Raw genomic sequence first — 19,639 nt, 5'->3', positions numbered from 1 at the left:
ATTTGTAGAGCACAACACATCTAACCTTATGTTATTGTGCAGTTGCCAAAGGATACCCAGTGGCACAGCTGTCTTACAGTCCTCTGTTCCGTCATCCCTTATTCACTTGGGACCAAAACAACCTACCTGGAAGCACACCAGGCCAAGGCTACATTCACCATAGTGGGGCTATGCCTGGCTTCCCGTGCAGGAGCCCCTTCTGAGCTCTTTCCTAGGCTAGAATAGCTCAAGAGCACAGCTGCAGTGCTCCATGAGATGTAGCTTTGATTTTCTGGCCGTGCTGGCTGCACAGGTGATGGCTTGGGGCAATGTGATCTTCGTTTGGGCTGCCAGGAATTCCTGTGGGAATCCCCAGTAATGCTGCAATGTCCTGCTTTTGCGAACTGAGACGCTGTTGTGTTAATTTACAGGAGGAAATGCCAATGTCTTCCCACTGTCTTTTTATAAAGGGAATGGCTGCTTTACCCAGATTTTATTGAAACCCTATAGGCAAGGGACTTGGTGGACATGAGTTTGCTGATGTTGAAATGGGTTGTAAGTGAATTTCACTGACCTACCAGGTAAGCACGAGATCCAGCCCTCCTAGCTGTAGAAGACACCGCACCAGGCTGTAGGGGAAGATGTATGAAAGCCAGGTTCAAAACATGACCCGATTGTTCCTTTGCAGTCTGATTCCTTCCCTCTCCCTCAGCTAACTCAGAGGCGAATGGAAAAGACATGGTTCAGACAGGCTCCAGGCACTGCCCACTGACACTTGGACATCCCAAAAGGCACAAATAGAGGCATCTCGGTTCTCTTCCTCAGTCCCTGGCTTCAGGGAACCATCTCTATTTTTAACCTTTAATGGTCAATTATATTCCTTCCAGATTTTTTTTTTTCTCCAGGAGGCATTGAAGGCCAACAGGTAAGGTCAATTTGGAGAGAAAATTCAAGTATACTGTTGCAATACTACTGTGCTTGCTACGGCTGTCCACACACTCTGGGACTTCTCTGCCAGGATCAGTTTGACCAACAAGGCAGAGTTTCTTTATAACCACTCAGAAGATGTAGTCAGAGCAGTAATTATTGTAAGGAGACCAGCTTTGAAGTCCTTGGACTTTTGCTCATCAGCTTGGCAATGTTGAAGTGTACTGAGTCTGTCTGTGTTCTGTCTCCTTCTCTGTTTCTGAAATGACAGGGTGACTGTTGCAAATTAGCATTTGAAAGCTAAACTTGGTGACTGTGAGAGTGATGAAAAATTATGTGATATGTGGCATCGGGCTCTGTGTGTGTGCTCTTCATTTGTTAAGTGTTTGTCTGTTTAGAGACTCCAGCCCCACAGTGTGGTGTCTGTCACTCTGTAAAACAAAGGGCACAACAGCTTGTGGTACCTCTTGTGAGGTAGCTGCCAGACAGGATTGAGTGGGGAAGGCAAGCCCTTATAATGCACACTGTGTTCTGGCAGGCCATGATCTTCAGGATTCCTGTGGCACTTTGGATGGCGACTTTGACTTGAACTGGGAAGCAGAAAAGGAACTTGAAGCTGTGGCATGTGATGGAGAAGACTTTATTCCACCAAAAATAATGGTAAGGGTTTCCAACTCAGCTACCTGTATCTACTCAGGCCCTGTCTGTCCTTTCAGAGCTGCTAAGTTTAGGATCTTCATAGGAAGAGGCAAGTCTTTTGTATAGGTAACTCTTCAAGTGTGTATGAGGGTCACTCAGAGATCAGCCAAGACATGACATAGCATTTGGCATCTGTTATTGCTGGGGATAAAGTGTTGAAAGAAAACTAGAAGTGGAAGGACTTGTAATCCAACCCCAAATCAGAGCAGGACTGTCACCAACACTCAGTGGAATTAGCCTGAGTCTCAGTAACCCCAACAACAGAGACCTGAGTCCCCAGTCCCAGCAGTCCCTCCCTCCAGTTGTTACTGACCTAATTCACTTTGGAGCCATATGTCACCCCTTGAGGTGCCTTCATCTCTTTTATCATTCCTTGATGCAAGGCCTCCCCCTGTGCTCCACCCTGCTCTGCTCTGTGGGGTTTGGCAGACAGGACCACAAGCACAAGTACTCAGGCAAAATGGGGTCTTCAGCTTTCCAGCTTGTTCTCAGGGCAGCATTGCTAGCCCAGCATGGCAGTGCTGTGCTTCAGTGGGTCCTGCTAAGACTTGGGAAGAGTGAAGGACATGGAGACAACCTGCTTTTATATGTGTTCCCAGGCTGGCTGTGCAGGCCAGCCCCAAAACACCCTCAGGGCAAAGTGTCCAGGTGAGGCCCAAACTCTAGGAACCCAACACCTGGGTTTGCTCAGCCCTTGACAGCTCCAGTGAGTCTCCCAAGTGGTGCAGGTGATGACTGTCCATCCCTGAACTCTGTATTGTGCCTCTTCAGAAACTTTACATTAACTCCAAAGCAGTGGTGCACTGCCTGCCAGGAGGGAGGGCTTAGAAGCTGGCCCAAGCTGAAAGCCATGCTGCTCTTACAAGCCCACCAGCACCGCTGCCTGCTCCCCTCTCACAGCAATGAACAGAGGTGCCTGAAATCACAGCACGGTCAAATTGACCATGTTCTCATAGTCCTTTGGCTTGTGCTGATGGCAGCCCCATCCTCTCGGGCTCTCATGCTGATGCAGCCAGCAGAAGCTTCAGCCAGAGTTGCCAGGTAACCTGCGTCTGCCTGACATCCCACGGCTGCGTGCCTACCTGTGCCTGATGCCATTCCATCCCCTGGCTGGTTCCTGCGCAGGTACACAGCTGTCCCACCACCAGCCAGCCACGTGTGCTGGTTTGAACAGTGCTCTACAGCCAGAAGCACAGCCCCTCGCGTGGAGAAAGGCTGTACAGAAGTGATCTTTGCTGGGATGCAGCCGTTCATGGTGATGCACAAGCTGCTTCATCCTCTCTGTGCAGCAGTCTTCCCTTTAAAGATTTATCTCAGACTCAGTCCTGCCTTTTAGGCAGAGCTGCGTGCTCATTTGTGGATGGTTGAGAAGACTGTGATGCATGGGGGTACTTGGCAAGCCTGGGGGTGCTCTGCAGTGGACCCCAGACTTGGACAGCCTGCCACAGGGATGCAGACAGGCAGGATTAGCTGCTAGTTTGGGTAACACCTGAGAGCAACTGATCAGGGCACTGTTATTCTGGCCTTTGTGCTTCTGTCCAGACTTTACTGGTTTCTCATCATGCTGTTGCACTGCTTTTTTTTTTTTTTTCCCCTTCTAGCTCATTTCTTCCAAGGTACCCAAAGCAGAGTATGTCCCGACAATTATCCGCAGGGACGATCCCTCTATCATCCCCATTCTCTATGTAAGTATATTACTTCTGCTGTGTCTGGATGTGTGGGAGCAGGTTTCATACGGAGAATTTTTCTTTTGTCCCTATCCGTAGTTCCTGCTACGGTGATTCTGAAACACTGATGTGATTTGGAAAAGCTGTCAGGAAAGGTCTGGGCATGTGCTGAGCCCAGATTTGGGGTCTGGGGTAGCTTCGTGGGGGTTCAGGTCTAGGTGGAAGAGTAAGGTGGAGTGAAAATTGCGCACGCGAGCTGCCGGTCTGTGCAGGCACAGCCAGGCAGCATGGGGAGATTATCAAGGGAAGGCAGGGCTCACACAAGCAGAGCTGTGCGTTGCCAGTCTTAGGGCTCCTCCTTATGCTCCTCCTTAGACAGGATGAGCTGGATCTCAGAGCTCTGCAGCAGACTGCAAACCCCATCACCCTGTGTACAGTGGTCAGTCATTAGTTTAACCTTGATTTTTCACTAGAAGTCCTGCTTGAGCAGGTGTCTGAAACACCAGCAAGGAGCCATGGATCTCTCTTTCCTAATCACTTTGTATTCACTAAATTTGAAAGGGAAAGGTGGGACTGACAGCCCAGAAAACTCAGTCTCCATGTGCAGCAGTCAGTGCCACTGGGGTTTTGGCTTTGCTGCTCTCTTTCTCTAAGAGTTGGATGGTTGTCCTGATGACCCTGCCATGCCAGAGGCCAGATGGATTGGGAGGGTGGCTGTTTGTTAGCCACCGTGGACGTGTGTAAAGCCAGAGGCTGGCTACAAAACATGGGCCAAGAGGCAAGTAAGCATTGCTGATGCTGACTACATCTGATGGATGGTGTGTGCTTTGGGCTTGTCTGCAGGATTAATCTTAGCGCCTTTGGATGGACTTGATCTTCATGGACTGTTGAGTCTTTGGCTTCTTTGCTGAGACGTGTTTTAGGGTGGTAATTACTGTGATGTGACTAGAAGCTCTCAGTTGGTATAATTGTGCTCTTAAAGCATCTGTTTGCCTGGAAATGGGATTGTGTGTGTGATACTAGAGACTATAATAACATCTTTGGAGCTGGTGCAGTGACAGTGAACCCTGATATGTCTTCTCTCTTGGTTTCCAGGACCATGAACATGCCACCTTTGATGACATCCTAGGTAAGTGAGTGTTATTCTTTAACTTCTGCCAACTGCAAATGTAACTGATCAATATGTTAAAACCACTGCACTGCCCTGTGCCTCACCTGCCACTCATAAAGATGTTTTTATCACTCCAGTGACACCTGACAGTCAGGCAGCTGCTGTTAGATGTGCTCCAGTAATAAAACTTCACTTCTGTGCCCATTTTTGATGCCAAGTTTCTGGTTTCTGAAAGGGAAGCTGAGGCACAGGGCAGCAGAGATCCTGCCCAGTGTACCTTTGTTAGGTGAGCATTAACAGAGGGTCTGGTACAGCTCCATGGTTGCTACAGAGCCGTGTCTGGGGCTGCACTGTACCTTCTCTGCCCTGAGATATGCTGAGCTTTCCACAGCACGAAAGCAAAGGGTTTGCTTTGACATCAGTGGGAATGTAGGTGCTGAGCACCTCTCACAGCTCAGCCTCTTCCCTTCAGAACTAAAGCAAGAAAAAGTAAGATTAATTTTTAATTTCCTCCATGGTTCATCTCTTCCAATGTATTTTTTTGCAGAGGAAATAGAGAAGAAGCTTAACATTTATCGGAAAGGCTGCAAAATCTGGAAGATGCTGATATTTTGCCAGGTACATGAAAGCTGCTAAGCGCTTGGGTGGTTTGAATCCCAGAATCATCCAGGTTGGAAAAGCCCTTGAAGCTCCTCCAGCCCAACCATGACCCTCCCCCTGACCGTTCCCAACTCCACCAAATCCCTCAGCGCTGGCTCAGCCCGACTCTTCAACCCCTCCAGGGATCCCGGGGACTCCCCCCCTGCCCTGGGCAGCCCATTCCAACGCCCAACAGCCCCTTCTGCACAGAAATCCTTCCTCAGAGCCAGCCTGACCCTGCCCTGGGCAGCTTGAGGCCATTCCCTCGGGGCCTGGCGCTGGGGCCTTGGCTCCAGAGACTCATCCCCCCTCTCTGCCCCCTCCTGGCAGGGAGTTGCAGAGGGCCAGGAGGTCTCCCCTCAGCCTCCTCTTCTCCAGATTAAACCCCCCAGTTCCCTCAGCCGCTCCCCAGCAGACCTGTGCTCCAGACCCTGCCCCAGCGCCGTTGCCCTTCTCTGGCCATGCTCGAGTCATTCAATGGCCTTTTTGGGGTGAGGGGCCCAAAACTGAACGCACTCATCGAGGTGCGGCCTCACCAGTGCCGAGCACAGGGCTCAGATCCCTTCCCTGTCCCTGCTGGCCACGCTATGGCTAACACAAGCCAGGATGCCATTGGCCTTCTTGGCCCCCTGAGCACACTGCTGGCTCACGTTCATCCAGCTGTCGATCAACCCCCCCAGGTCCCTCTCTGACTGGCAGCTCTCCAGCCACTCCTCCCCAGGCCTGTAGCGCTGCTGGGGGTTGTTGTGGCCCAAGTGCAGCCCCCGGCATTTGCCCTCAGTGAAACTCCCCCAGTTGGCCTCAGCCCATCGCTCCAGCCTGGCCAGGTCTCTTTGCAGAGCCTCCCTACCAAAGAAAAATTTGTTACAAATTTGTCTTTTTTTACAGGGAAAACTACATAGAGGAACCAGTATTCCAAAGTCATTTTCTGTTAAAGTAACTGCATGTGTATGGCTTTTACTTCTCATTTCCCCAGACACCAAGCACTCTCAAGTTGCTGTGACAGCAGGAAATAAAATCTGATTTATTGTGGCCAACTCCAGAGCTGGGCTGCTTTCAAGGAAACCGAGGCAAACCAGCATTAGTGCAGACCTCAGTAGGAGGATGCCAGAGAAGGGAACTCACACCTGCGATGTGATGGTTCTGGTTTCTGTGCAGGTTCAGTCTGGGTGACAGTGGGGTGTGTTGTGGCTCAGCCCAGAGCTGCAGGGGCGGACATGGGAGAGGGGGCAGGGCACGGGCTGGCCCAGCTGGGGATGGGACAGGTTCAGCCCAGTTGGATCTGGGGCTTGATGGGGATTTCTTTGCCAAGTCTCTTGCTCCTCTGGGTGGTCAGGTTCGAAGTTCCCCGCCAGCTGTGCAGGGAACCTTGAAATGAGAAGTTCGGGCAGTAACCAAACTTGAACTCCCTCCCACGTGCCTAACGCTGCAGAATAGCAGAGTTTGCAGCACACTGACCTGAAAATTTCCCTGATGTTGTGTTCAATTGTTTTATGTCTGCTACTGCTGAAGTCCAGTACTGCAACAGGGGACGTTCAGGCTGGGCATTAGGAAAAAAATTTTCAGAGAAAGAGTGGTCAGAGATTGGAACAGACTGCCGAGGGAGGGGGTGGAGTCACCATCCCTGGGTGTGTTTAAGGGTCGTTTGGGTAGGGCTGATGTTTGGACTCGATCCCAAGGGTCTTTTCCAACCTGAATGATTCTGTGATTCTGTGACTTCTTGCCTTGCTTACCCTGCTTTGCTCAGCTTCTCATCTGCCTGCCATGGCAAGTCCCCCAGCATCCCCAAATGAAAGGGGCTTTCTCGTCTTCCCATTTATTCTCCAGCCACCCACAATGAAGATTTTTGTCTGTTATTGTGCTTTTCTAGAATGAGGTGGGCATACCACAGTAAAAAACAGAGAATCCACCCCACACACACACTCTCCATATGTGAATATTTCCTGAGCAAGGCCTTGGGGTGTCTGCCTCGGAGGTTGCAGCAGCAGTGCCAGCCTGGCGTGTCTGCTCTGCTTCCTTGTGGCCCTTCTGGGTATGGCAGTGCAGGACAAGAAACATACCCAGGGTTTGTTTCTTCAAGGCCTCCGCAAAGTGGTTTGCATCTGTCTGTCTCTCTCTTGCAGGGAGGTCCTGGTCACTTATACTTGTTAAAGAACAAAGTTGCCACTTTCGCCAAAGTGGAGAAGGAGGAAGATATGATCCTGTGAGTGGCTGTGTTATGTTTTGCACTCTGATAGCATTTTTCTGCTCAGTTTGCTCATTTTTTGTAGCACACGGCCTAGAAGAAGAGGTGGAGGGAGCTGGGGTGGCTTGGTCAGAGGAAGAAGAGGCTAAGGGGGGACCTAATAGCAGCTCACAGGTCCTTTGGGGGGAGTTGCAAAGGCAACAGAGCTGAGCTCGTCCCTGGGGTGGTGTGGCCCTGGGACAGGTCACCAGGAGATTTATGCTTTTATGTGCTGTTTAATGTGTCTCTGGACTAGAGACTATCACAAGAAAAAAAGGAAAATATATATTTCCTCTCCTAACAAAGGTTTTGCTGACCAGAAACCAGAACATGCACCTCGTGCCTGTGTTACTCAGAAGTGGCTGAGATAGCATTTCTAAGCAGGCGACTAGTGGCAGGAATCGAAACCATTCCCCTCCCAGCTGTCCTCCAGTAACTGACCTCCTAATTGCAGGGGGGAATGGAATTTGTCTCTGCAAAGCCTGCTCAAAGTCCAGCACGTTACTGAGGAGGATTTTCGCACACATGCCAGCCTGTCAGCTGGGGTTGTTGAGGCAGTTCTGCTTCTTGCAGGGAGCTAAGCTTTGCCTGTTTTGCTGCCTGCTCGCTTGTGCTGGATCAGACCTACTTGGCTAACAGTGCTTCGTTGTGGGGGAGAGGATGTATACCAACCTCTTCCTACACAACTTTTTGTTGGCATGAGAACTGAGGATTAAAGTCAACATCTGTTCAGCGCTCTCATGCTCTGGCACAAACACTGTCAATAAAACTCTTCAGCACATGTGCACATACACGCTTCTGAACATGTTCCAGGCATCGCCAGGTCCAGAGTTGTAATTCAGGGACCTTCAAAAAGCTGTAAATAAACAACTGAAAACTTGGGTCGTTGGAAATGAATGTTTCCATCCAACCTGTATGTCCCTGGGAGGCAGTCCTGAGAAAAACTTGGGCTATGATCTGATTGCAAACCCCACAGAGGAACCGCCGGGCTCCAGAGCCCAGCAGAAGTCTGCTGTAACCCACTGCACAGGAGGCGAGGTGGTTGGGTTTCATGTCGCTTAGGCAGTGTGCCTGGTCAGTAGTCACAAAATGTAAAGTGGGTCTGACTGGTGAGCAGCACCAAGCACTGGCTGATGTGGAACAGCCTGGTTTGGTGGTGTGTCTCTGGCTATGCAGAACAAGCACCTCTCCAGTGGTTCTCTGCAGGTTTCATGCTCTGGAGATGAGCCAGTGCACTGGTAACAACACTCAGTTTATAAAGGGCAACTGATAGAAATGGGAAAGGGGAAATTGGAGGGAACTGCTACAAGAAGAGGATGCTTAGTAAAACTAAAACTGTCAGTCCCAAAGCACTCCTGGTGGACTTTGCTCCCTTCTCTTCACCTTCAAGCTTCCTTGGTTCAGTGGGCCTCTCCTTCTATGTACCACACGACTCAGACCTGCTCCTCAGGCCCTTGCTCTGCCCTGCTCTTCCTTGTCTAAGAACCAATGGCTCTTCCTGAACAGTTTCTCAGGTTACAAGCCTCAGGCCCCCTCTGAGGATTGTATGCACACACATTCTTGTGATTACTCGTGCATATGAGGAGGTCGTTGGGGTTTTGGGGGGTTTTTGAAATTACGTATTTTGCTTTTTCTCTGTTTATTCCAGCTTCTGGAAGAGGTTGAGCCGGCTGATGAGTAAAGTCAATCCCGAACCAAATATCATTCACATCATGGGCTGCTATGTTCTTGGAAACCCCAATGGGGAGAAGGTAATAGTTTCCTGGGTCGCCTCTCTGGGAGCATCTGCTGAGTAGCACCAAGCCCAAGGGGGCAATAGCCACTCTGTGAACTAAACCTTCCTCTTCTGCTGCGTGGGAAGCGTGCTGCCATCCTGTCCATGAGTGGCTGTAAAGGGCAAACCACCCCATGGGTTGAGCCTTCCCCACAGGGCAGGGGAGAATGGAATACTGAAGCGTTTAAGGAGAACAGCCATTCAAAGCGCTTTATTTACTGATGAGCTAGATGTTTTAAAGGACATGAGGGGAAGGTTTTCTAGAGGTAGGGAACAAGTATGGGCAATTCTGGGTCCCCTGGAGTCCATCTTTGTTTTCAGCTGCTAACTCTTGATATGTTTTCCTTTCAGCTATTTCAGAATCTGAAAAACTTAATGAATCCTTATAGGGTTGCCTTTGAGTCTCCACTTGAACTATCAGCTCAAGGTAATTTATTTTCTGTACAAAGATACACCTTCCTAATCAGCCTGCCTCCTTCAGTGGACATCTTCCTGAAAAAGCAATTGTGAGCTCCCTTAAGTCCTGCCATGGTCTTCATTTTGCTTGTAACACCTTGTGTTGTACAGTTGCTGGACCTGGTTTTCCCCTTGCAATTCCTCCACGTTCACATTTCATCTATCCTGTTTGTTGTGCCTGAAGCTGCAGAGCCCTCTCCCAGGCTAGTGGAAGTGGCAAAGTAGCCTAAATAGTAGGCAGCTTTCCAGACTGAGTTTATGAGATTAATCATATTACTCGGGCATGTGAAGTCCATGGGAAAAATGCATATGGGGGCAGAACCTTTTCTGTAACCAAGTGCAGGGGTTTCTTCTCCAGGACCCAAACCACTGGTACCAAGTGAGTCGTGTCATCAACAAGCGGCTGGGATATAGCCCATTAGTGCAATTCTGCATCTCAGTCTGCTTTGCTTTTTTTTGCCTGTAGCTCAAGATATTTCAGGGGGCTAAAAATTTTTCCTGTTCTTTGGTCAGTGTCAGTAACTATGGGTGCAGTTTCATAAGCAGCATATTCTGAATTTGCCCTTTTTATTTTACCTTTGCTGTAGTCCTTGGTACTTTGTTCTCTTGGAAGATAAAACCATGCAGCATTAGGCTATGAGCACTGTGGATACTTTGTCTGCTGCTCACAGCTGGCATCAGCACTGATGGGTGGTTATTCTTAACTCCCACTTACTGTCACAGGAATGCAAGGGAGTTGAACACATTTGTGCTGCCCAGAGTTCTCTGTGCGTGTCCTGTCAGGGTTTGGACCTGGCTTTACAGATTCCACAGCAAATGGGCCCAACACATGTGCCAAGAAGCAACTTGCAGGGAAATTCCTGGGTTCACATGCAGCTTGGCAGGCAAGGCAGCGGGTTCTGTGCACATGCACCCAGTGATCTTCCAGGAGGCTGGGCTGAAGAATACATCTGAATTTATCCCCTTGATCAATCTGGGACACGCTAATAGTGTACCCTCTCTAATCCTGTGCAAAGTCATCTGAAACTAATCTTAATCAGGCCTCAAAAGCGAAAATCCCTTCCTTGACCCTTGTCTCAGGGTCCAGGGTTGTTTGCCCTTGTGTTTTCAAATGCACTCGCTGCCTCCAGCGCCAGCCCCATGCGTGGCTTTTGGTCTGTGACTGCCTTGTGAGACACCCCCCACCTTCCATCTGAGGTGTCAGTGGTGCAGAACCTGCTTTAATGTGTCCTGCTGAGCTCTTTGCTGTGAGAAGAGACAGCTCTGCAGGACAGAGACAGCCTGTTAATGTTAATTTTTAAAAAAAAAAAATTATTGAATTTTCAATGTTAATTATTTTTAATGTTTCTCACAAATCTTTGCAGTGAGTTTAATCTTGCTTTGTAGTTTCCTGAAGTCCCTGTTCCAGGTTGCCTTGTGCAGGCTGTTGGAGCTGTTGTCTGGTCCTCTGCAGCCCCTGCCCCACCCCCTCCTTTCACAGTCAGTGCAGAGAGGTCAGAGTCTGGAGACAGACTTTGTGCTCAGTTCCCAGCCCCATGGACAAACCCTGACGGGGGATTATGAGGAGCTTTTCATGGTTTGAGGATGTCTAAGAGGTGTTTGCTTCTTGTGAGCACCTTCACGTGCCCTAGGTAGGTGCTGAATGTTGGCGCTCTCCAGATGAGGCACATGGATGAGTTCTCCTGTGCCTCTGTCAATAGGTGGGTTTAGGGTTTTTTTGCTGCTGCAGCCTCTCGCATCTCTCCCTTGTGCTGCAGGGTGTAACCCCTCTGCTTCATTTCACTTCTCCTAGGTAAGCAAATGATTGAGACTTACTTTGACTTCCGCCTTTACCGCCTCTGGAAGACCCGCCAGCACTCTAAACTATTGGATTACGATGACATTTTATGAGCTGGAGAAGACTTTGCAAGAGGAAGTTGATCACCGGTGTCCAAGAAGTCATGCTTGTTGCAGAGAGACTTTTTTATTGGCACAGGGAGCCCTTCAAAGCCCTATAGGAGGCAGCAGTGCTAAAGGGAGGGAAGAAGGAGCCCTCGGAAGTGTGTCGGGAGGAAAGTCTGCTGGGTCAAGAGAGACTGGAGGGAAAGGGTTTGGCACCTCGCTCGCCTCAGGTCAGAGCCGTGGTGTCTCAGGAGGAGCTGTGTGAAACGAGGACAGGATGGAGTTCCTTGCAGAACTGAGCTGTTTTGGGTCAGAATGGGCCAGATTTGATTCCAGGTCCTTTTAAAGACTTTTGAAGCTCAGGTTTTCTTACAAAAAAAAAAAAAAAAATCAATTACCCATGCACTACAGTGAAGAAGTGACCAGAGCACAGAGGGAGGAGGGGTGTGTACTGATGGGACCTTCTGTTCTGCGGATCTTGGAGAGCAAGGACTGCTACACCCACTCCTGCGAGCTTAGATCCAGACGATCCAGTTTCAATGTGAATATATACTGGAATATAGAATTGAAATCTAACCCTTTTTTTTTGTTTTGTTTAATAGAAAATAAGTGCAATTTTTATAGCGAGGGGAGTAAAATCCCTCCCAATATTGAATTAGTTAAAAATAACACACCAGTAACCAATAGATGAGGTATTTTTGGTCTGCTTGAAAATATATTCAAAATGGTAATATATCTTCTGTAGACATATTTAATCACCAGCAAACATGGTTTTAACATAACTTAGCAGACCCTGCATGTCTGCTGCATTGATTACTCCGGTTTGGTTGTTACTGTCAGAGTAGCTGTGTGGCACTAATGGTACCTGCTCTCACGGATGTAAATTTCTCCTCCAATTAGACACAACTTTGTTACTTTCTATCTTGCTGCTTGCAAAACTATGGGACTTTAGTTTTGCTGAAATACTTTAGGTTAGAAATACGGTACCTGGCTGAGAAACCTCTGTCAGGTTCACTATGATATAAAAATGAATTAGAAATTAATAGCCATGGTAATTACCTGTTCATGCCAGTGTTTTGCTATGTGTCGAGAGACAAGTTCTCTTTCTCGTCTGCTGTGTGGAGCAGCATGGTTACACGGCCATCGGAAACCCTCCAAGGAGACTGTTTGCTGAGGCATTTGCTTCTGGAGGAATACAGCACGGGTTTGTAGCATGAGTTTGAATCTTCCCTATGTTCACTCGATTGCCAGTTGTTTGTGCATAAACCACCTTTTTTCCAATGCTAAAAAGACCTGTTCACTGGTCTGAGCTGCTCACATCCCTTTCTGTGCAGGACAGAGTAAACCCAGAGCTTTGTCCAAGCAGCCGTGGTTTGAGAACCCAGATTTGTACTTGATATTTGAGGATATATTTTGGAATATGTTTACTTTTTGTTTGTTTAGGTCAGGGATTGCTTTTTGTTTTGGGAAGGGTTTTTTTCATCTAATTTCCTGTTCAGAGGATAACTACTACTTAGAGTCTGCATAGGTCACTCTGGCAATTCTGGGAGGTGATACAAGTAATTTCTTTTATAAGTGGAGATGTAACAGGGAAGGATTTCCTTGGTTTCCTGATTTCCTGGTATCTAAAATTAGTTGATTGTGAAGGAAAATATATGTACAAATCTTCTTTTAACTACTTAAAAAAGAACTAGTTGTTCTGATCTGTAGAGTACTCCTTCCCCCGTGACATATCTGTGGTTGTAATTTTGGGGAGCAGGCCTCTGGCTAGAACTGCTGAACCCTGTACATTTATAGCAGTTTTATAGCAAAACTTGTGAAGAAATAATGTACATATAGTAAGTAAGGAGAGAAATAGGTGGAGAGAGATGGTTTAAAGTAATTGAAGACAACATATTGAACCAAACAGGTGAGGGCTGTTGCCTCCCCCTCTGGTTCAGAGCTGTTGGGAAGCTGCTCTGCTGAGGTTTGGGGCTACATCTCATCCTGGGCTGGACTCTTACCCTCTTGACTCAGTCATGTTTTCTAGACTTGTAGTGAAGGGGATAATAGGCACCCATCTGTAGCTTTTGGGAGAAAATGCCAGATTTAAAAAAAGAAAACAAAATTGATGCCAATTCTCTATTATTTAGCATGGTAGCTTCCGCCAGCTGTGCTTGTGAGAGGTGGGAGTTGTAGGTGCAATGAAAGCACAAAGTCTTGTGTTACTTGGAGAAGGAAATGGTAGTGGCAAGATTAAAACGCTGACACAAAACTCTCTCCTTTCTGACCCTTTTACCTCCTGTGGTTATGCTCCTAACTGGAGACAGACAAACTGTTCTTTCTTTCTCTTTTCTAAAGTAAAATCCCAATTCAGTGAACTTGGTAGCATGAATGTAGCATTGTGGAACTATTGAAAATCTTATTTAACTCCGAAAGGGCCCATTTATGTATCCACTTCAGTGATTTCTCTGTAGAACTATTGTATATCTATCCTCATTAACCACTTGTAGAACTAGGGGTGCAAAGTAGAAAGGTAGATTGTACAGTTGCATAACTTCTATAGGAAGATGTATGTTTGAATGAACATTATGGACTGTTTTACTGGTGCAGTTGACTGTAGTATAGTATAATGACAAACGATGAATGCATTTCTCTCTTTTCCAAAGATCTATACTCCTCATAGTTTGTGATGGTTATGACATGAGCATATTATTTCCTTTGTAGCGTTCATTTGACTTTATAAAGAGATGAAATACTCCTAAAGCTGTGATTGGAAAGACAATAGAGTTTTGATGTTTAAAGTCCTTTGTGCAAATAGCATCATTGAAGTTAACCATTTCTGAAAGAGGAAAACAAATTTCTTCCCCTTTTTAACTGGTTGAATTTTTCAAGTGGCTGCTGGGAAAGGAAGGGATCAGCAGAGGTTAGGATGCAAAAAAAACCCCAAAATGTAATTATTTAAACTTTAGAGTTAAAAATAGAGCCTGTAGCTTCGTCAGTTGGACTAGCCTGTAAAGGATTACCTCTGGGTGGGCACTGGGCGCCAGCGTGGAGCATGGTTATGGCCAGCACATCCCGAGCACCGGTTCCTCACCCCCAGCACCTCGGCAGACTCTTCTCGGGGCGTGTTGAGGCCAGGCCTGGGCACAGGGATCTCTGCCTGGGGCAGCTGAGGCCACAGCACAATTTGTCGTTCCACTTGTACCTGCTGCTTTCAGCTGCCTGCTCGAGGACTGTGCCTGGCTGAAGCCCTGAAGCCAGCGTGTTGCCGTGTGAGTCCAAGCGGGCTGGGTGGAGCTCACCTCTCCTCAGGGTAATTGGAGCGAGCAGCTTAGGGTGGGGGTGAGCTGTCCCCGCCTGCTCTGTTAGAGGATCCCAGCCCTGTCCCACCACAGGGAACTGCTGCTGCAGATCCTGTGTGGTCTGGATTTGCTGGAGAAATGGGGGCACTTGGTTAACCCCGGAGGGAAGCAGATTAAACTGGAATAGCTAAATTGGGTGCCAACCCAATTCCTGCTGCTTTGGCTATGAGGCACTATTGGATGTGACCTCAAACCCTGTGCCTGGCCTGATGAACATCAGCAGAGAGCTCTGCTCGTTGTGTTATGGCCTGGGCTGGGACTGTCACCTCCAGGAGAGAAGGGTGGGCAATGCGTGCCTCAGCTGTCCAGTCTGCTGCCCCTCGGACTGGCTCACACCCTCAGAGCAGCTCCCAACCATATTCTCTGGTGCCTGTAGAGAATAGGAGCTCAGCTGTAGAGGCTTGGTGGGGGTTGTCTTCTTGGATGTATTGCTTGTCTTATACAGGGTTTTCCAGAGAGGCTTTTCTCTTTTTTTTTTTCTCATTTGGCTTGGAAGGAAAGGGAAGAAGAAAATTCAGGTTACCTGAGGGACATAGAAATCAGTAGAAAATTGAGATGCAGTTTTTTGCACCCCTCCTCATGCTGCAGCCACCAACTTCCCTTTGCAGTGGCACTCCAGGCCGGGGGTGGGAAATAAATGAGTTATCAGATAATCCCTTCCTTCATTAAAAAAAAACAAAAAACCAAAACAAAAACCCCCAGACAAATCCTTGCAGCTGTAGCAAAACATCTGACCAGCCAACTCATCCTGCCCCATGCGAGGACTCTGCTGTGTGCATCCGTGGGATCCCACCTGCTTCGGCCTCCAAGTGCCTCTGGAGCTGCCTGAGCCGTGGCCCATGGCAGGGCTCTGCTCTGCCTCTGCGGAGGGGACTCTGGAAATGAATTTGTTCTTTGTTTCTCAGCCTGGACTTGTTGCCTGGCGCTCAGCACAGGTTTCCTGCTCCAGGGGCTTCTGGAGTATGTGTGTGTGTGTTTTCGCGTCATCTCTTCACACACGGGGTCTTTCCCGTGGTCTGGGGGAGGCGCTCCCCCTCAGCTGCCCTCACTTGTTTTGCCACATGTGGTAAAGCGTGAGGCAGCGTTCTGGTTGTCGTCCACGCTGTGTGAGCGTCTCTGGCTCCTGGCACACATCCATTTCACAAAGAACTGCTGTTGTTTCGGGACGTGACTGTGTTAGTGACCTGTGGCAGGGAGTTCCTGTTCCCAGGGCTCTGCTGGCAGAGTGACTGCAAACGCTGCTTCGTCACCTTCAGCCAACAGAAGTGGGGTTAGTTGAAAGAATGGAAAATGCTGATTTTAAATAGCCAGCCTGGCGGGATCTGGAGATGGGAGCATGTCCTTAATCCCAGACCAGACAGGAGGTGGAACGACAGGCTTGCTCTGCTCTCTTGGTGTAAGTGTAAATGTTGAACCCATCAAAACCCAGTTTAAAGGTCACACATATTATTAATGTATTGGTGCAGAATAAGGTATGTTACTGTATGACTTTAAAAAAAATCTTTCCCTTGCCAATTGGCACATGTTGCCAGAACCATGCATCAGAGGATGCGCTGGGTTGTCTCATCCTTCCTGGAGTGATGGGGCCATGCTGCCCATACTGGGACACAGATTTGCAGGTACACGTAAAGCTGAATCGCTCTCTACTCTGGGTTTTGCTGTGACAGTCCCTGGAGCTGATGATACAGCCAGCCCTTCCCGAAGGACACCATGCAGTATCCTCCCAAGGGACAGTGACCGGCAATAGCATTTTCCATGCCATCTGTAAAAAGTTGTTTGTGATTCTGTATTTTGTCCCACTGATCACAGAGTATCCCTGGCTTTCTGCATCTTCTATGGGACTACTTTTTAATTTTCAGTTGTGGAAACACAAGCCAAAGTCAACTGGAAATTGTTACGGTTTTGATAAGTCAGCCTGCTAATAATATCGTATAGAGCTGAGTAAATGGGTGGTTTAATGACCATGAACCTGATTGTGATCATTGTTACTCCCAGGTTATCCTGTTGTGTAATCAGCAGGATTAATAGAAAGATACCAGAGTTTGCTGTCTCTGCCTAAAATGCCAGTGCACAATCTCTTGCAAAGGTTGTGCATGAGCTGTTGAAGAGCAGTAGGAACCAGAAGCTGCTTTCAGAAATAAATTCAGCCCAGCATACTGCCAATCAGTGTGAAAACCTTAAAACTGGAAGGAATAAACATTATAGACATAAAACTTAAAGAATCCATCTGAAGGGAAGGTAAATTGCATTTTTCTAGAAATGTTTGGTAAATTTTAAAGAACTAATACAACCTAATAATTTTTCACATTATTGTATTGCTTGTAGAGTATCCTTAAAATTGACATACTTGAGGTCAGATAAGACCCATCTAGGAGTGTCTTACATTGATATAGGCTATATTTGGTTAGTTAATGGGGCACTCTGGTCTTTATTACCTCAGCATCCAAATGAACTGGTGATTAATCACAGCAGTAATGGCCCTATAAGCTTTAGCCAGAGGAGACTCTCCACCCACATTGCGAAGCCTTGAGCAAAGCGAACGTATATTCACAGAGACCCCCCGAGCAGCTGATGGAGCCAAACTTTCATCCCTGTTCCTGGGTGGCCCCTCCCGTGATTCACGAGTATGTACAGCAGTAACCTACGGGCACAGCCTCTGCCTGCTCCTGCTGTCCGTGGGGTTTCAGTGTGTTTGAGTGGTGTTTTTCTCCCATGGGTGTGCAGGGGACATGCTGACTTGTCCATGGGAAGCGTTTCTTACCTGGGGAGACAACTGCAGCACAGAAGCATGCCGGTGGTATTCAGAAAGCTTCAACAGAAAGCATGGGGTTATGAGATAATTTTTCTTGTAATCTATTTTTTTAGTGTGAAAACACAGTCCTTTTAACTCGGCACAGAGCTGGGAATTCAAGGATGAGTATCTTTGCCCTTACATTTGAAATGCCCCAAAAGCAGCAGAGATAAGTACAGCCAAGCAAGGCTCTTTGAGTATGGATCCTGCTCCCCTGTGCTTCCTCTGGCCCCTGTGCTGAATGAGACATCCTTTTGCTAGGTGTTAAGACGGGGATGACTGAAGAAACCAAGCAAGTCTGGTATTCCCCATCCCAGGAAACCAGGCTGGCAGTGTACCGAATGAGCAAGAAGAGGCTCTGTAGTTTTTCCACTGTGTGTTTCCTGTTGTTCTTTAACAACACTATTCCTGGAACTGGGGTGACTTCAGCCGCAATACCAAGCAACAGCAGAACTGAGCTTTTGGGATCTTTACTGTTTCCCCTTGGAGTTCAGGCACCAATTTTCATTTCCAGCTCCTTTGCCCAGTTGTGAGCCCTCCCTTTGCTACTGCAGAGCTGCTGGTGATAGGGGCATTATTGTGAGTAATGTGTGAGTAATAAGTGAAAAAGGTAACAGTGCAAGCTTTGAAAATGGACCCGGTACTGTTGAGAAGGATAGGTTATATCTGGTAATGCTCCTAAACTCTGAGATAATCAAGAAAGTTACTTTCACTCAAATAAGAAAAAGAAAAAGAAAGAAGCATAGTTGTCAAAATAACAGAAGGAAAAGACGCCAAACCATCCAAGTGTAAATAGTAATCAACCATTTGACAAACTATGTGAAGATAAAGCACTCTATAGTCTGATTCTGCCTCTGCTCTCAGCTGACTTCAGAGGCAGCTGACAGCATCCCGCTCCTTTCAAAATCAAACTCAAGTGCAGGGTAGCATGGCTGTGTACCTCTGTGCTGCTCCACGCTGCTCAGACGAGGCTGGGTCCACACGTGGTGGTGGGTCCGAGCACTCGGGTCCCTCTTCTGCTTACCCCATCTCAGCAGGAAGCTGAAGGCAGAACGGATGCACAAGGAGCTTGAAACATTGGCCCCAACAGAACCTCTGGGTTAGAGAGCTCAACCTGAGACATGTTGGTTTGGGGCCAAAACTGTCTTAAAGTTAATGGAGAGTTTTGAAAACAGAGATTGTAAGCTCCAGGGTCTTGGTGGGTCCCGGACCAGCAGGTTGGTTCCTTAGAGAAGTCAGAAGAAAGTTACTCCAAAGGCCTGTCCCTGGTTTTCGAGGCTGTTTCTGGCTGGCTGCCTGCTGCCCAGGCGTGGGGCATGGCCGTGGTGCAGGAGACATCAGCCATCTCTGCTGCCTCTGTTAACATGTTTCTCTGAGACTATCTGCTGCTTCGTGTATGATAACCAGGTTTCAAATACATGAATGTTTCTAGGTTTTAAGACATGATTTAATAAAAAGAGCTGTTTCTGGGAAAGCAGGTTTTCTCTCGTTTGCTTTTTGTTGTGTTCTCTGGCCGAGTTTATATCGACCCATGAAATGCCACTTGGCAGATGCTTTGCTGTGCTGGCAGGTGAGGGAAATGCTGGAAACTCAAGAGCAGAGCCCCAGAGGTGCAAGAGGCCCAGATGCAGTTAAAAGGGGAGGCGAGGAAGGTAAAAACTCCTGATGCTTTAAACAAGGGACCATCTGAGAGGCACAAATCCAGTGACAGGGATAGTACAGAGTGATTCACAGTTCCAGCAGTATCCGCAGCTTAGTGAGCATGGACTGAATCACTAAGGAATTTAGCGAGCATTAAGCATTGTGCCTTTTCCTGGGAGGAGCACCATCGTAGACACTGAGAAACAGCTCTGGAGAAATGCAAGGGAGGCTAAAGGCCTGATAATCCCTCTGGGGCAAACAGACCAGCTCCAAAATAAAGCAGATCCCCAGGAGGGTAGAAGGCATTGAATTCCGATAAGCCACTTTCCTTATCACAGGTCTGTTTGACTTAATTGCCAAAGTGAGCATGAGCAGGTCTGGCTTGAACTCCCAGCTGTTATTTTCCCCTTTAGCTCCAGTGCTGACAGTGACATGCATGTTCACCTTCCATTAAATGTGGTAACTGCAGCCCCTCTGAGCAAAGGCAAAGATAAACAGGCTGGACA

General features: G+C 47.9%; 1 protein-coding gene across 7 annotated transcripts in view; it reads left to right on the top strand.

Moving 5' to 3' along the window:
• NSMF (NMDA receptor synaptonuclear signaling and neuronal migration factor) overlaps positions 1–18,966 on the top strand; it is a 53,501-nt gene extending 34,535 nt beyond the window's left edge. For all 7 annotated transcript variants that reach the window (XM_074924102.1, XM_074924099.1, XM_074924097.1 and 4 more), the window contains 8 exons: positions 1,445–1,566; positions 3,207–3,290; positions 4,368–4,401; positions 4,931–5,001; positions 7,146–7,225; positions 8,895–8,997; positions 9,372–9,447; positions 11,269–18,966. In XM_074924102.1, the coding sequence (XP_074780203.1) occupies positions 1,445–1,566; positions 3,207–3,290; positions 4,368–4,401; positions 4,931–5,001; positions 7,146–7,225; positions 8,895–8,997; positions 9,372–9,447; positions 11,269–11,366 (668 nt within the window). In that variant the 3' untranslated portion in view covers positions 11,367–18,966. The remainder of the gene's footprint in view (positions 1–1,444; positions 1,567–3,206; positions 3,291–4,367; positions 4,402–4,930; positions 5,002–7,145; positions 7,226–8,894; positions 8,998–9,371; positions 9,448–11,268) is intronic.
• The last annotated feature ends 673 nt before the right edge of the window (positions 18,967–19,639 follow it).

Source organism: Athene noctua, chromosome 20 (assembly GCF_965140245.1).
Source record: "Athene noctua chromosome 20, bAthNoc1.hap1.1, whole genome shotgun sequence".
NCBI lineage: Eukaryota > Metazoa > Chordata > Aves > Strigiformes > Strigidae > Athene > Athene noctua.
The sequence above is the reverse complement of the archived record's forward strand: the minus strand, read 5'-3'. Positions and strand labels throughout refer to the sequence as shown.